General features: G+C 47.9%; 1 protein-coding gene across 1 annotated transcript in view; it reads left to right on the forward strand.

Moving 5' to 3' along the window:
• Positions 1-13,666, forward strand: part of GLO1 (glyoxalase I) — a 220,007-nt gene that overhangs the window by 167,676 nt on the left and 38,665 nt on the right. Inside the window, exon 4 of the mRNA XM_085610240.1 lies at positions 1,462-1,520. Coding sequence (XP_085466366.1) covers positions 1,462-1,520 — 59 coding nt within the window. The remainder of the gene's footprint in view (positions 1-1,461; positions 1,521-13,666) is intronic.

Here is a 13,666-nt window from a genome sequence, read left to right on the forward strand (position 1 = left end):
CGCGCTCTGTGTACACCCTTGTGGCAGGGAACCTGGCTCAAAGTAGTTAATGCGTTGCAGGGTTTCAGGACCGGGGACCTTATAGACATTTTTACAGCTAGGCGATGTGTGGGTGGGGGAATATGCAGTCCTTTAGAGACCTTCAAAACAGATATTCCTTACATCCATCGCAATTCTATTGGCATTTGCAATTGCGTCACGCCCTCCGTGCGCACCTGGCGACAGGTACACATCTTCCTGATCACAGCCTGCCTGAGGCCCAGATAATGTTTGGGGACATGGGGAGGGGTGGCATCTCCCACATTTACCGCACACTGATTAACAATGCTCCCACTTCCCTGGACCGACTGCGGGCTCAATGGGAGGGCTGGGTGGGCACCTTGGATGAGGACTGGCGCGAAACCCTTATGGCTCCTAGGACGGTCACTGCCTCCGCTAGATTGCGCTTGGTACAACTATATTATTTACATGCTACATATCTCACTCCGATGCGCCTTCACCAAGCCGGGCTCAGTCCAACCTCCGCTTGTACTAGATGCAGCCACGATCCCGCCGACTTCTTCCAGATGGTATGGGTATGCCCCTACTTGGAGCGGTTCTGGGGGGAGGTTGAGGAAGAACTCACTGAGGTTTTGGGATGGGAGGTCCCCCATGACACAAAGCACACGATTCTGGGCATTACTGATGGGTTGGATGGGTCTCGGAACGAGAAGTTGTTTTTCACTACAGCAATGGTGGTTGCAAAAAGAGACATTGCAGCCTCCTGGAAGCTCTCCGAATCTCCAAACTTTAGACGATGGAGGACTGGGGTGGACTGGTGTGCAACGCAAGAGAAGGTTATGTATGAGGCTCGTGGATGTTCCAAGAAATACAGTAGAGTTTGGGGAAAATGGTTGGGGGGGTGTGGTGTAGTTATAGTGGGAATGTCCAATTTCATTTTCCTATGTTTTTCTTTTATCAATGTCTGTATACCAGATGGTGCTAATTCTTTTCCTTAGTCCTAGAATTTTATGGCGTCGGACTGTATGGCTGGTGTATTTATTTCCTTTTTAATGTCAAATTAATAAAAATGTGTTTATCAAAAAAAAAAGTTGTTAAATACAAATATGAATACATTAATGCTAGATCCCCAGCGTGCTTTAAATTGAGCAGTCCTATATTGGCAAACAAATGACCCCTATGCATTATACCATAACAATGACACGATGACCCACAAGCAATTTTTATTATGACTCTGAATTTGGCTCCGCTTCCAGCATTTAAAGTGTTAGGCCCCCACACCGAAATTTGGGTCTAGTTGAGCCTTTGCCACAACTGAGTGCAGTGCTTTGTTTTCAGTAAATTTTCCAATGTCGAATTGTATCCAAATTCTTGCATTACTGATTACCTTAAAATAAAAAGTTATTGTTGAAAATGGACTTCTCTCTAATGTTTGTTCTTTTTATTCTCCCACTTCAACAGTAATTGGGGAAGTGAAGAGAAGAGTTATCATAACGGAAACTCTGACCCTCGAGGATTTGGTATGTTGGCACCGGTTTGCATTCTGAAATTGTGGATTTTAAAACCTTAGTAAATTAACAATGGATCATTTTCATTCTCTGTTACCTGTAAAGCTGGCATTTTGAAAACTCTAGAACACAAATCTGTCTATACATACACATTTAGTGGGCAAATTTAAAAGGTATAGCGGGAGAGGTGCTGCTACATTTTTAGCAGCGGGCACAGGAGCTTATTTTGCCGTTACGTTAAAGGCGTCAGAATGGCTATGGGAACAGGAAAAGGCGACAGAAAAAATGTTCAGTGAAGAGGTACCTGTCCCAGATGAGAGAGGCAATATCCGAGGGACCGCGGCTGCGACCTCTGATATACATGCAAAATTGAGGCGCTTGGAAAAACTACATAAAAATGACATTTCGAAGTGGTGGGGATTCAAATCCCTCTCGAAATACTTGGAAGTTGGAAGAATTCCAAGAGGTCTACATGTATTATTAGCTCCTACTTATGAAAATCCCAATCCTGACATGCTCTGAGAGTGGGCAGAAAACAATGCCGAGACTTTAGAAAGAATGATGGCAATTCTTATTAAATATGCAGAAATTGATCGCAACGAACTACTGGAAGCAATAGAAGCAGTAAGACCAGACCTGGGCAATAATGCGGTTTTATATATCTTTCTTGTGTCCTATTGTATTCATATCGCTCACTGATTTAGGAACTGTATTGACTCTTCTATATATCCATCGCTTTGTCCCACTATTGACATTTCCCTAACCCCCGTCCCTGTATTTTACCTGTGCTGTCCTGTACGTAAAGTATCTTTCCTTGTAAAGCGCTCTGATACCCTAACGGCTCATGTTTGCACTATATAAAACTTCAAAATAAATAAGGAAACCCTGGAGAAATTTGACAAACAAATGAAAATTCACCTTTCTAAATACAAACCAGTAATAAGAGACCGAAAAGCATTGAAATTTAGCCATGATAAGCAGGATTATCCTAAAGGTCAGATCTACACGTTTTCCAGATGCTTTGGCAATATACGAAGGCAAAAGTTGTCAGAGCATTAAGTAGGGTTGAACCAAGACACCCTGAAACCAGTTCTGAATTGTTAGGAAATTGACATCAATCAAGAAGAAGGAAACCCCCAAGGCAGTGCTAAGTATGTTCCAACTGTCATAGAGAATCTTTCTTTTTTATGACTAGACAGAAACCTGAGGCCCCGTCCCAATAATGGGAAAACCACAAAGGACGGAGGAAGCGAAAAAAAACGAAAGACAGGTGGAACAGAAACAGAGCAAAACTAGCGTGGCAAGCAGCCACACAAATTGAAGCAAATCAATCAAATGAGGAAATAAGACAAGAAGCCACAGGAACCATCATTAATCTGACGGATGTTTAACTATCTAGAGAGAAAGAGTGTATATTGGCTCTAGGATTATCTTTCTGTGTACCTTCTAGTTTCAACACCAGTCGAATAAGAATAGATCGGTTTAAATTTGTTAGAAAAATGAAACTGTGTTAATTCTTTGCAAATCAATTTCAAAAGGAAGTTTTGAGATTCAGAAGAATCAAGCTAAGACCAATTTCCAGGTATCAGATTCCTCAATTGTGATTCAATTAGATCAGTTAGAGAGAGAGATTATGGGGCAAGACCAAGTTTCCACTGAACTAGAAATATTTGATTCACAAGGCTTAGATATTTATGGGAGTAAATCAATATCATTTAGACCGAAGTCGGTATTTACACCAATATTACCAAGGGATTCTATTGACATTTTTTCTCAGTTAGTGATATAAGATCTAAAAAATCTTCAACCGAAAATATCCCTACAAAGGGAGGAGCCCTGTGATATACATGTGATCAAATATAACAAGCTTATGGACCAACTTCGCGGAAGACAGGATATAGTCATCAGACAGTCTGACAAAGGCGGGGCCATTATCCTTTGGCCACTTCACATGTACAAAACCGAGTCTTTGAGACAGTTGAATGATGATGAATGCCAGAGTGTGTCTTCAAAGTCAGAAATGGGAGCTGTTAAAACAATGTATAGTCTGGATTTGGCAAAATGGAGTGGTCTGAGCTTGATTTCCCAGGAAGAATATTATTTTGAAAGTAGAACATGCAATAACACCCATCCTATATTTAATACCAAAACTTGATAAAGAAATTGTCAATTCACCTGGGAGGCCAATTATATCGGCCATTGGAAGTCTATCTGAAAGTACATCCAAGTTCATCATTGGCTTTTTTTTTCTACAAGTATTTGTTCAAAATGTATCTTCATATATCCAAGATACTGGAGACCTCTTGAAAAGGGTATATGACTAACAGCGAAGATTCACATATACTCATCACATTGGATGTGACATCACTCTATACGAGTATTTCCCATAGTGATGGTTTAAGAGCAATCGAATATTTCTTGGGGCATAGGCCTTTAAGCCTTTTACAACATACAAAAATGATACTGTCAATGATAAAGTGCTGCTTGGATAATAACTTCTTTCTATTTGACAACATGATCTATAGACCAAAGAAAGGTACAGCTATGGGCACCTGGTTCACCCTCAGTTATACAAATCTGCATATGGGCTGGTGGTAGGAGCAGGTGCTCATAAATGATTATGCTGAGTAGTGGTCAGAAAACGTCGTCCTTTGGACCCGTTTTATCGATCTTTTTGTTATATGGAAGGGGTCCGAAGAATTGAGTAGAACGTTAACTGAGGGTCTCGACATAAATGATTTAAATCTACACTTCACAACCACTATGAGTAAAAGTGAAGTACATTTTTAGGATTTGCAGGGTACAATAGTTATGTTATGTTAGCAGGCTGTAACGCCCTGAACGTCTCAGGATCGTTTAACAGACACGACAATGAGGACGCAACCACTTGTGAAGGGTTAGTTCTTTTAATGAAGGCAAATAAAATACAAAGAACAAACAAAAGTTATAGTCACTGGAATCCTCCAGGCTAAGTACGTTACCAGCCCACAGCACGGATGGTCCTAACCGTCCTCTGCATATACGCCGATCCCGGCGTATGCCAACAGAGGGCAGAAATGAAATGGCCGACAATGCCAATCGGTAGGCTGTGAGGGGCACGAAGAGTGTTGGGGAGAATCGAGGAGTCAGGGAAACACCCAGCCGGGGTCTCTACCTGAAGGGAGCAGCCGCTCAACCTCTTCCTCAGACTGCACCGGGACGCGGGGTCACCTCCTGGTGATGCGTCACCGATACCCCAATCACAAGCAAGAAGACTGAACCGAGAGCAGCCGCTCGATCGATCCTGTGGACTTCCGAGTCTGTAACGCGGCAAACACCTCCTGGTGTGCGTTACAGCTGGCAGTCCCTGTGTCTCTGGTCGGGCTGGGAGTTACGACTCCAACCAGCAAAAGCGCCACTGCGCTTGGACTCAGCCGAGTCAAAAAGCGAAGCTCAATGGTTGACCGGTAGAGCTTCCGGGTCCTTCACAGGTGACGATGGGGCAAGACACGGCCCAGGGAGTAACGACTCGACCTACCTCCGTTCTTGCCTTACTGGAGCACCACTCCGGAACACTGCTCTTCACAAAGCAGGTACGTCGGTGTAAACACAATATCCGACAGCCTTGTACCTCCCGGTTCCTCCCTTTATAGGGCGTGTTTTCCTTGAGTTATGTAACAGCTCTCCTGTTTACATAAGGGCGTGTTTCCCTTGAGTTATGTAACAGCTCTCCTGTTTACATAAGGGCGTGTTTCCCTTGAGTTATGTAACAGCTCTCCTGTTTACATAAGGGCGTGTTTCCCTTGTATGACAGGAATTCTTGACAGTACATCCTCCCTCTCAGCGGCTCCCCACGGGTCCAGCGCTGGCAGGAAAACGCCGATGGAACAAGGAGACCAAGCGCGGAGCATGAACCCCTTCAGCCGGTTCCCATGAATGCTCCTCCGGGCCATAGCCTTTCCACGCAACCAGGTACCACAGCTTCCCCCTGCGCCATTTGGACGCCCGTATGCCCGACACTTCATACTCCACCTCCGACTCCACGCATACCGGCCTAGGTGTCCCAGACGGCTTGGAGGGTGCTGGTTTGAGCAATGATACATGAAAGACAGGGTGTATCCGCAATGACTGGGGCAAGCACACCTTCACGTTCACGGGACCCATACACTTGGTAATTCGATAGGGGCCCATGTACTTGGGATGGAACACACTGTTCTTTCGAAACCTCATGTTTCTTGTGGATATCCAGACGTAGTCTCCAGTGCGGTACAGTGGCCCGGGCCTTCTCTTCCTATCTGCCGCAGCCTTGTATCTTCTCTTGGCCTCTATTAGGACAGCCCTTGAGCGCATCAACGTGTCTTTTATGTGTGCCACCCTGTCCGCTGTGGCGGGAATCCTGTCCTCTCTGAACGGATGTAGAAATGGCAAGAACCTGGGATGTTGACCATAGTTGCTATAGAACGGAGATGACTGTGTGGAGCTGTGAGTGGCGTTGTTATAGGCGATCTCTGCAACCCATAGCAAGTCGACCCATTCTTCCCTGCCCTGGTCCACAAAACATCGCAGATACTGTTTGAGCGTTTGGTTCAGGCGCTCGGTTTGGCCGTCCGTTTGAGGGTGGTAGCTGGTGGACAGGGCGGTCTTAACATGCAGCGCAGTGCACCAAGTCTTCCAGAATTGCGCAGTAAACTGCGACCCCCGGTCCGACACGATCACCCCAGGTAATCCATGCAGTCGTACCACATTCTTTAGGAGTAGTGACGCCAATTCCCCGGCCGTAGGGACTCTCTTGCAGGGGATGAAGTGCCCCATTTTCGTCAAGTAATCCACCACCACCAGTATTGCCGTCATCCCCTGGTCTACCGGTAGGCCCACCACGAAGTCCAGTGATATGCTATCCCATGGTCTATCCGGGGTCGGAAGTGGATGTAAGAGCCCTTGGGTTCGGCCATGGTCGGCCTTCATGGTAGCACACGTAGGACACTCCTGTCCCCACCTCCTGACATCCACTCTCATGGTTGGCCACCAGAAATGCCGTCCCATGCTAGCCACCGTTTTTTCAAAGCCCAAATGACCTGCGCATGGAGAGTCATGGCACCAGATGAATGCTTGTTTCCTTAGCCTAGGCGTGGGTATCAATAGGCACCTGCCCTTCAGGGGTATCCCGTCCTTCAGCTGCCATTCTCTGTGACTGAGGAGCCACCTCCGCCATGCGAATGACCTGATCCCTCTCTTTATTCCCCTCAGGAAAGTATCCGGTTGGATAACCCCCAATACCATCCTCGGGGAAATGATGGAACGCTCGGTTGCAGGCAATGGTTCCTTAACTGCAGATTGACGGGACAGGGCGTCCGCCTTCCGGTTTTCCGTCCCCGGCCGATATGTGATGCGGAAGTTGAACCCCGCAAAGAAGATCATCCACCGCAGCTGCCTGGGAGAAAGGTGTCTAGTGGCCGTCATGAACTGTAGGTTCCGATGGTCCGTGTACACCGATACCACATGTCTTGCCCCCATCAACCAATGCCTCCATTCGGTGAAGGCGTCCTTGATTGCGAGAAGCTCCTTCTCCGCAATATGGTAGTTGCGTTCGGCGTCGTTGAGTTTGCGGGACATGTACGCAACGGGATGAAGCACCCCTGTGTCGTGGTTGCGTTGGGACAAGATAGCCCCCAGCGCCACATCCGACGCGTCCGCTTCCACCACGTAGGGGAGATCCGGATCGGGGTGAGCCAACACCGGCGCCTTACCAAAGGCGCTTTTCAGGGCCTCAAAGGCTTTGTTCGCTTCAGGGGACCAGACAAACTCCTTGGACTTCCTCAGTAGCTGTGTGATTGGGGCCACCACTCCTGAAAATCCATCTATAAACCGCCTGTAAAAGTTGGCGAAGCCAATGAAACTTTGGACGTCCTTCACGCTTTGGGGCACCGGCCATTCTTTCACCGCCTTGATCTTTCGTTCTGCCATCTCCTGTCCCTCTGGACTCAGCATCACTCCGAGGAATTCCACGGATGTGACGTGGAAGTCACACTTGCTGAGTTTACAAAACAGCATGTTTTCCCTCAGCTTTTGGAGCACAGCTTTGACGTGGTGTACGTGCTCCTCCACACTGGACGAATAGATGAGGATGTCGTCGATATATACGACCACGTAGATATCCAACTCCTCTCTGAATACCTCATTCAAAAAGTACTGAAAGGCTGCCGGGGCGTTGCACAGACCGAACGGCATGACGAGGTACTCAAAAAGGCCGAACCTGGTCTTAAAGGCGGTCTTCCACTCGTCTCCGTCCCTCATGCGCACCAGATGGTATGCCCCTTTCAAATCCAACTTGGTGTAGATACGAGCTTTCTTGACCTGTTCCAGAAGTACACTGATGAGAGGCAAGGGGTACCGATTTTTTATGGTTATCGCATTCAATGCCCTAAAGTCCACACAGGCTCTCAGCTCCCCATTAGCCTTCGGGATGAAGAAGAGTGGCGAGGCGGCCGGAGACTTGGACGGGCGGATGAATCCTAGCTTGAGGAGTTTATCCAGGTACCCCCGGAGATGCACGTTTTCAGGCTCCGTCAGGGCATACAGCCTGCCGCTGGGAACGCTGGCCCCTGGCACCAGGTCGATCTGGCAGTCAAACTGTCTATGTGGTGGTAGCACTTCCGCCTTCACCTCATCAAATACATCCTCAAAACTGTGATAAGCCTGGGGGAGAGCCACATCTTTTTCTGCCGCTGTAGCCACCGTCTGACTCCCGCTCTCATCTGCGTCAAGGGATTCCGTTCTTATTCCACAATGCAGGATGCAATACGGTGACGTCATTTCGATGCGATGTGTTGGCCAATCCACAAAGGGGTTGTGTTTCTGTAGCCACGGCAATCCCAATATGACGCCATATTGGGGCGCTCGGATGATGTTAAAATCGATTTGTTCCAAATGGTTCCTCCCATATCTCATCGGAAGGACCCCCGTGTGCTGTCCGATGGGCCCCTTCACCAATCGCCTTCCGTCTACCGCATAGACGTCTTCGGGTACTGCTTTGGGAAGAAGCACTAGCCCTAGCCTGCATGCCTCGTTGTGGTCCATAAACATGCCAGTGGCCCCTGAATCCACCATGGCCACAACGGGTATCCACTGGTCATGCACTCCCACGTGCACCGTGATAAACAGGTGTCGTTGTCCTTTAGTGACCGAGTTGGAAAGTGAAGGGATGGATGAGTGACTCCGAGATGCCCCTTCTCTGGTCTTGGAGTCCTCTAGTTTTCCGCCGGTATGTCCACCACGGCTGTTACCGACCGGTTGGCCCGATAACGTGACGTCTTCGGTTTGGCAGGGCATTCACGTACGTAGTGGCCTTTTTTGCCACAATATAGGCACAATCCTTGTTTACGGCGTGACTCTTTCTCCGTGGCTGTGAGGCTCGCTCGTATTGCGCTGATGTCCATGGGTTCTCCCTTGGATGCGGTGGAAGTTTCAGGACTTCCCACCGTCACATAGGATGGAAGGGATTTTCCTTTTCTCCCATGATCCCCCTTTCTTTCACTTAGCCTATGTTCCAGCCGTAATACCAGGTTGATAAGGCCCTCACATGTCTTGGGTTGAGGGTCAATATGAGCCACGGCGTCCTTGAGCTCATCGCACAGCCCTTGATGGAAGAGCGCCGTCTGTTTAGCAACAGGCCACTTGGTTTCCGCAACCTGCCTTCGGAACGCGTTGAGATACTGCACCAGGTCGTTGGATCCCTGTCTCAACTCAAGCATTTCACGGTCCGCCGTGTACGAGTCAGCCCTTCTGTCGAATACCTTCAGGAATTCCTCGCGAAAAGCACCCCAATCACATAAGAGGGGGTCGTCCCTGCTCACCAGAGGTACGGCCCATTGTGCCGCGTTTCCAGCCAAATAGGATATAAGGAAAGCCACACGAGCCTGACTCGTGGGGAACGCCTTTGGTTTGCACGATAAATGTAGCGCCACTTGTGTGAGGAATACCTGCACTGTGTTAGGATCCCCACTGTACCTCTCTGGTGTTGCCAAGGGGATGGCTACCGGCATTTCCACTACTACCGCAGGGGTCTGGTTCGTGAGGGAGGTGCTGGGCGTGAGCGGGTCCAATTGGATAGCATCCAGTCTGGCTTTTACATCGGCTGTTTCTTGCCTAGAGGCAGCCACTTCAACTTGCATGGCCGCTAAAGCAGCCAGCACATCATCAAGTGTTGCCATGTCTGTTATCGACCGGGAGACAGTTAGTGTTATTAAGGTCGGATATTTTGTAACGCCCTGAACGTCTCAGGATCGTTTAACAGACACGACAATGAGGACGCAACCACTTGTGAAGGGTTAGTTCTTTTAATGAAGGCAAATAAAATACAAAGAACAAACAAAAGTTATAGTCACTGGAATCCTCCAGGCTAAGTACGTTACCAGCCCACAGCACGGATGGTCCTAACCGTCCTCTGCATATACGCCGATCTTGGCGTATGCCAACAGAGGGCAGAAATGAAATGGCCGACAATGCCAATCGGTAGGCTGTGAGGGGCACGAAGAGTGTTTGGGAGAATCGAGGAGTCAGGGAAACACCCAGCCGGGGTCTCTACCTGAAGGGAGCAGCCGCTCAACCTCTTCCTCAGACTGCACCGGGACGCGGGGTCACCTCCTGGTGATGCGTCACCGATACCCCAATCACAAGCAAGAAGACTGAACCGAGAGCAGCCGCTCGATCGATCCTGTGGACTTCCGAGTCTGTAACGCGGCAAACACCTCCTGGTGTGCGTTACAGCTGGCAGTCCCTGTGTCTCTGGTCGGGCTGGGAGTTACGACTCCAACCAGCAAAAGCGCCACTGCGCTTGGACTCAGCCGAGTCAAAAAGCGAAGCTCAATGGTTGACCGGTAGAGCTTCCGGGTCCTTCACAGGTGACGATGGGGCAAGACACGGCCCAGGGAGTAACGACTCGACCTACCTCCGTTCTTGCCTTACTGGAGCACCACTCCGGAACACTGCTCTTCACAAAGCAGGTACGTCGGTGTAAACACAATATCCGACAGCCTTGTACCTCCCGGTTCCTCCCTTTATAGGGCGTGTTTTCCTTGAGTTATGTAACAGCTCTCCTGTTTACATAAGGGCGTGTTTCCCTTGAGTTATGTAACAGCTCTCCTGTTTACATAAGGGCGTGTTTCCCTTGAGTTATGTAACAGCTCTCCTGTTTACATAAGGGCGTGTTTCCCTTGAGTTATGTAACAGCTCTCCTGTTTACATAAGGGCGTGTTTCCCTTGTATGACAGGAATTCTTGACACAGGCTTTATAACGCGCAGAGCTTCTCAGAAGAGTGTCCCGGCGCGAGCCACGTAAAACAGGAAAGGAAAACAGAGAAATTCAGTTAAAGAAAGTTTACGTTTTTTTTCTAAATTGAATGGGGTTCTGTAGACTACGTAAATTGAACGGGAGAGAGTTCCAGGCCTCCATGGCCAGGTAGGCCAAGGAACTGCTGCCTTTTCAGGCGGTATCTGGGTATAGATGCCTTTAGCATATTCGAAGAGAGCAAATGTCTACCGGAGACGTAGAACTGTAAGCGCTTCCTAAGTTAGACTGGGCTATACTCATACAGTGCAGCGTGGGCCGTTACCAGGGCCTTGAACTTATCCTTGTTCTTGCAGGAAGCCAATGAAGACTATGCAAATGTTGCCAGACACTCGTACGTTTGGGGAGACCGAAAAATAGTCTGGCAGCGGTGTTCAGAACCACCTGGAGTCTATCCAAGAGGAAGCCAGGAAGATCTACGTAGAGTGCATTAGCATAGTCGATACAAGAGGTGACCAGCGCACGAGTAACCATTTCCTTAGCTGCTAAAGGGAGAAGAGGCAGAAACTTTTTAAGCAGCTTCAGAATGCCAAAGCAGGTGCCGGTCAGCTTACTGATTTTGCTGCTGAAGCTAAGCCTTTCATCAAACCAGATCCCAGGGTTCTTGACTGGGAGGCCCTGCGGCGAGCGCTTAGGGGACTCCTCCGGCCAGAAAGAGTGCCAGAACAGAGGCGGAAACATACCAAAGAATAAAATCTCGGTTTTATGTTCGTTGCACTTGAGCTGGGCAGAAGTGAGCCAAATAAACACAGCTGCAAGACCGGTTTTAACATGATCAGTAGACGACTCCTGCTTTTCCAGGGCTACAGTAGCCGAGTATCGTCGGCATAAGTGACACCTTTGGCACCTAATTCCTCCGCCAGTTGAATGAGAGGAGACATATAGATGTTGAACAAGAGCGGGCTTAACGGGGATCCTTGAGGTACCCAGATCTGAAGTTCTTGAGTGGTGGACATGAACGGGGGGGGGGGGGGGGGTCCAAACTCGCTGAGTTCTACCTTCCAAAAAAGATTTAAGCCACTTACTAATGGAACCCGTGATACTCAGCTGTTGCAAGCGGGCAAGGAGTAGTGAATGGGGAACCATATCAAAAGCAGCAGACGGATCCAAAAGGACCAGTACTGCCCTGCCGCCCCTATCCAAGGTTTCGCAAATGGCTTCAGCAATTTCCACCAGTGCGGACTCCGTACTATATACTATAAAGTACCCCCTACTTGGGGGTACTTTTTGACCAGAGAGGAACTTGGGGTCCTCAAGTGAGGGCGAAGAGGTTGGCGGTTATTAGATCATCGTCTGCCCTCATGGGCTTTGCGGGCAGGTTAGGTGCCAGGCCCATGGAAGCGTTGTTAAAAATTTACAAGAGTAAACCTGTCGCCGTGGCGTTATATGGTTCACCAATTTGGGGCTATGTAAACGTGGAACCAATCCAGAGAGCGGAGAACAGATTCATACGGACACTCCTCTCTGTGCCGCAGTCAACACCAACTTACTCAATACACTTGGAGGTGGGTCTTGATTTCCTTACTGATGGGTTGAATATGGCTCCCCTGATCTTTTGGTTAAAGACGTGGCTTAATGAAGACCTCCCACTGAACCATAAGATCATGTCCGACGTCTTGTCCCTAGACCATTGTAAAAAGATCCCCTGGCTGGCCTATCTGTTGAAGGTATTCTCAGATTTGGGACGACCAGAGCTCTTTACTTCCCCTCAAGATATCAAGGTCCAAGACATCGATCTTGTCAAAAAGCATTTTATGGGGAGGGCAAGAGCACTTCGTGAAGAAAGGGAATTAGTGAAACCATCAGTAAGGGGCCATTACTTACTTGTTATTTCATTTTCTTTAGCACCGTATCTTGGTTTCGTTACAATTCCATTCCATAGGTTTCTTTTAACCAAGTTGAGGTTTAAGTTGTTACATTTTTATTTAGGCACTTTTAAAACATGGGAAAAACCGGAAATAGCCTCACCCTGCAGTTGCGATCATTTCTCACCCCAAGACACCATGCATTTTGTTATGTTTTGTGGGTTTTATTTAGAGCCAAGGAAAAAATATCTGGTATCAGCTTTGAAGGAGGCGGGCTTCACACAAGTGAGACCGGCTCTGCTCTTCTTGCAATCATTGCCCAACATACATATTACCTTTTGTATAGCCAATTTCTTGGTTGCTGCAGTTGGGATGAAAAAACATACCCATTAGATCCATCGTTATTCCTTTTTAACTTTTGTATGCCTAGATTTGTTTTAATGTAAATTATTTTATTGTCATATTTTAACACGCATGAAATGTTCCTAACTCCTTGTATGAAATGTTTTTAATCTCTTTGTATGACTTTAATTGAGTCGAATAAAGATATTTTGACTGACTGACTGACCGTACTATCTGAGGCTCAAAAGCCAGATTGGGCCGGATGAAGGAGTCCGTGCTGTTCAACATAGGCTGTCAACTGCTTATTAACCATCTTCTCACAAAAATAGCAATAGCATGGAGAAGCGAAATTGGGCGGTAGCTGGCCGAGAGGTTTGGATCGGGGGACACTTTTTTTTTTTTATAAGGGGAACAATCAAGGCCTGCTTCCAGGCAGGAGGGACCGTGGCAGATGCCAAGGAGGTGTTAATCAACAGATTCAGGAAAGGGTTGATTACAGTGGCAGCACTTGCCAAAAGTTTGGCAGGGCACCGATCACTAGGGTAGCCTGATTTGAGAGTGGACAAAGCGACCATGGAGTCCGCTAAAGGAATTACATCAAAGGTGGAGAGAGAGACCACGGAAGGGGATGAATCTTGTAGAAGAGAGGGTATGGAAATGGCCTGGGTACATGGGCATTGTTCATG

The sequence above is a fragment of the Triturus cristatus genome, chromosome 6 (genome assembly GCF_964204655.1).
Source record: "Triturus cristatus chromosome 6, aTriCri1.1, whole genome shotgun sequence".
NCBI classification, from domain to species: Eukaryota; Metazoa; Chordata; class Amphibia; order Caudata; family Salamandridae; genus Triturus; species Triturus cristatus.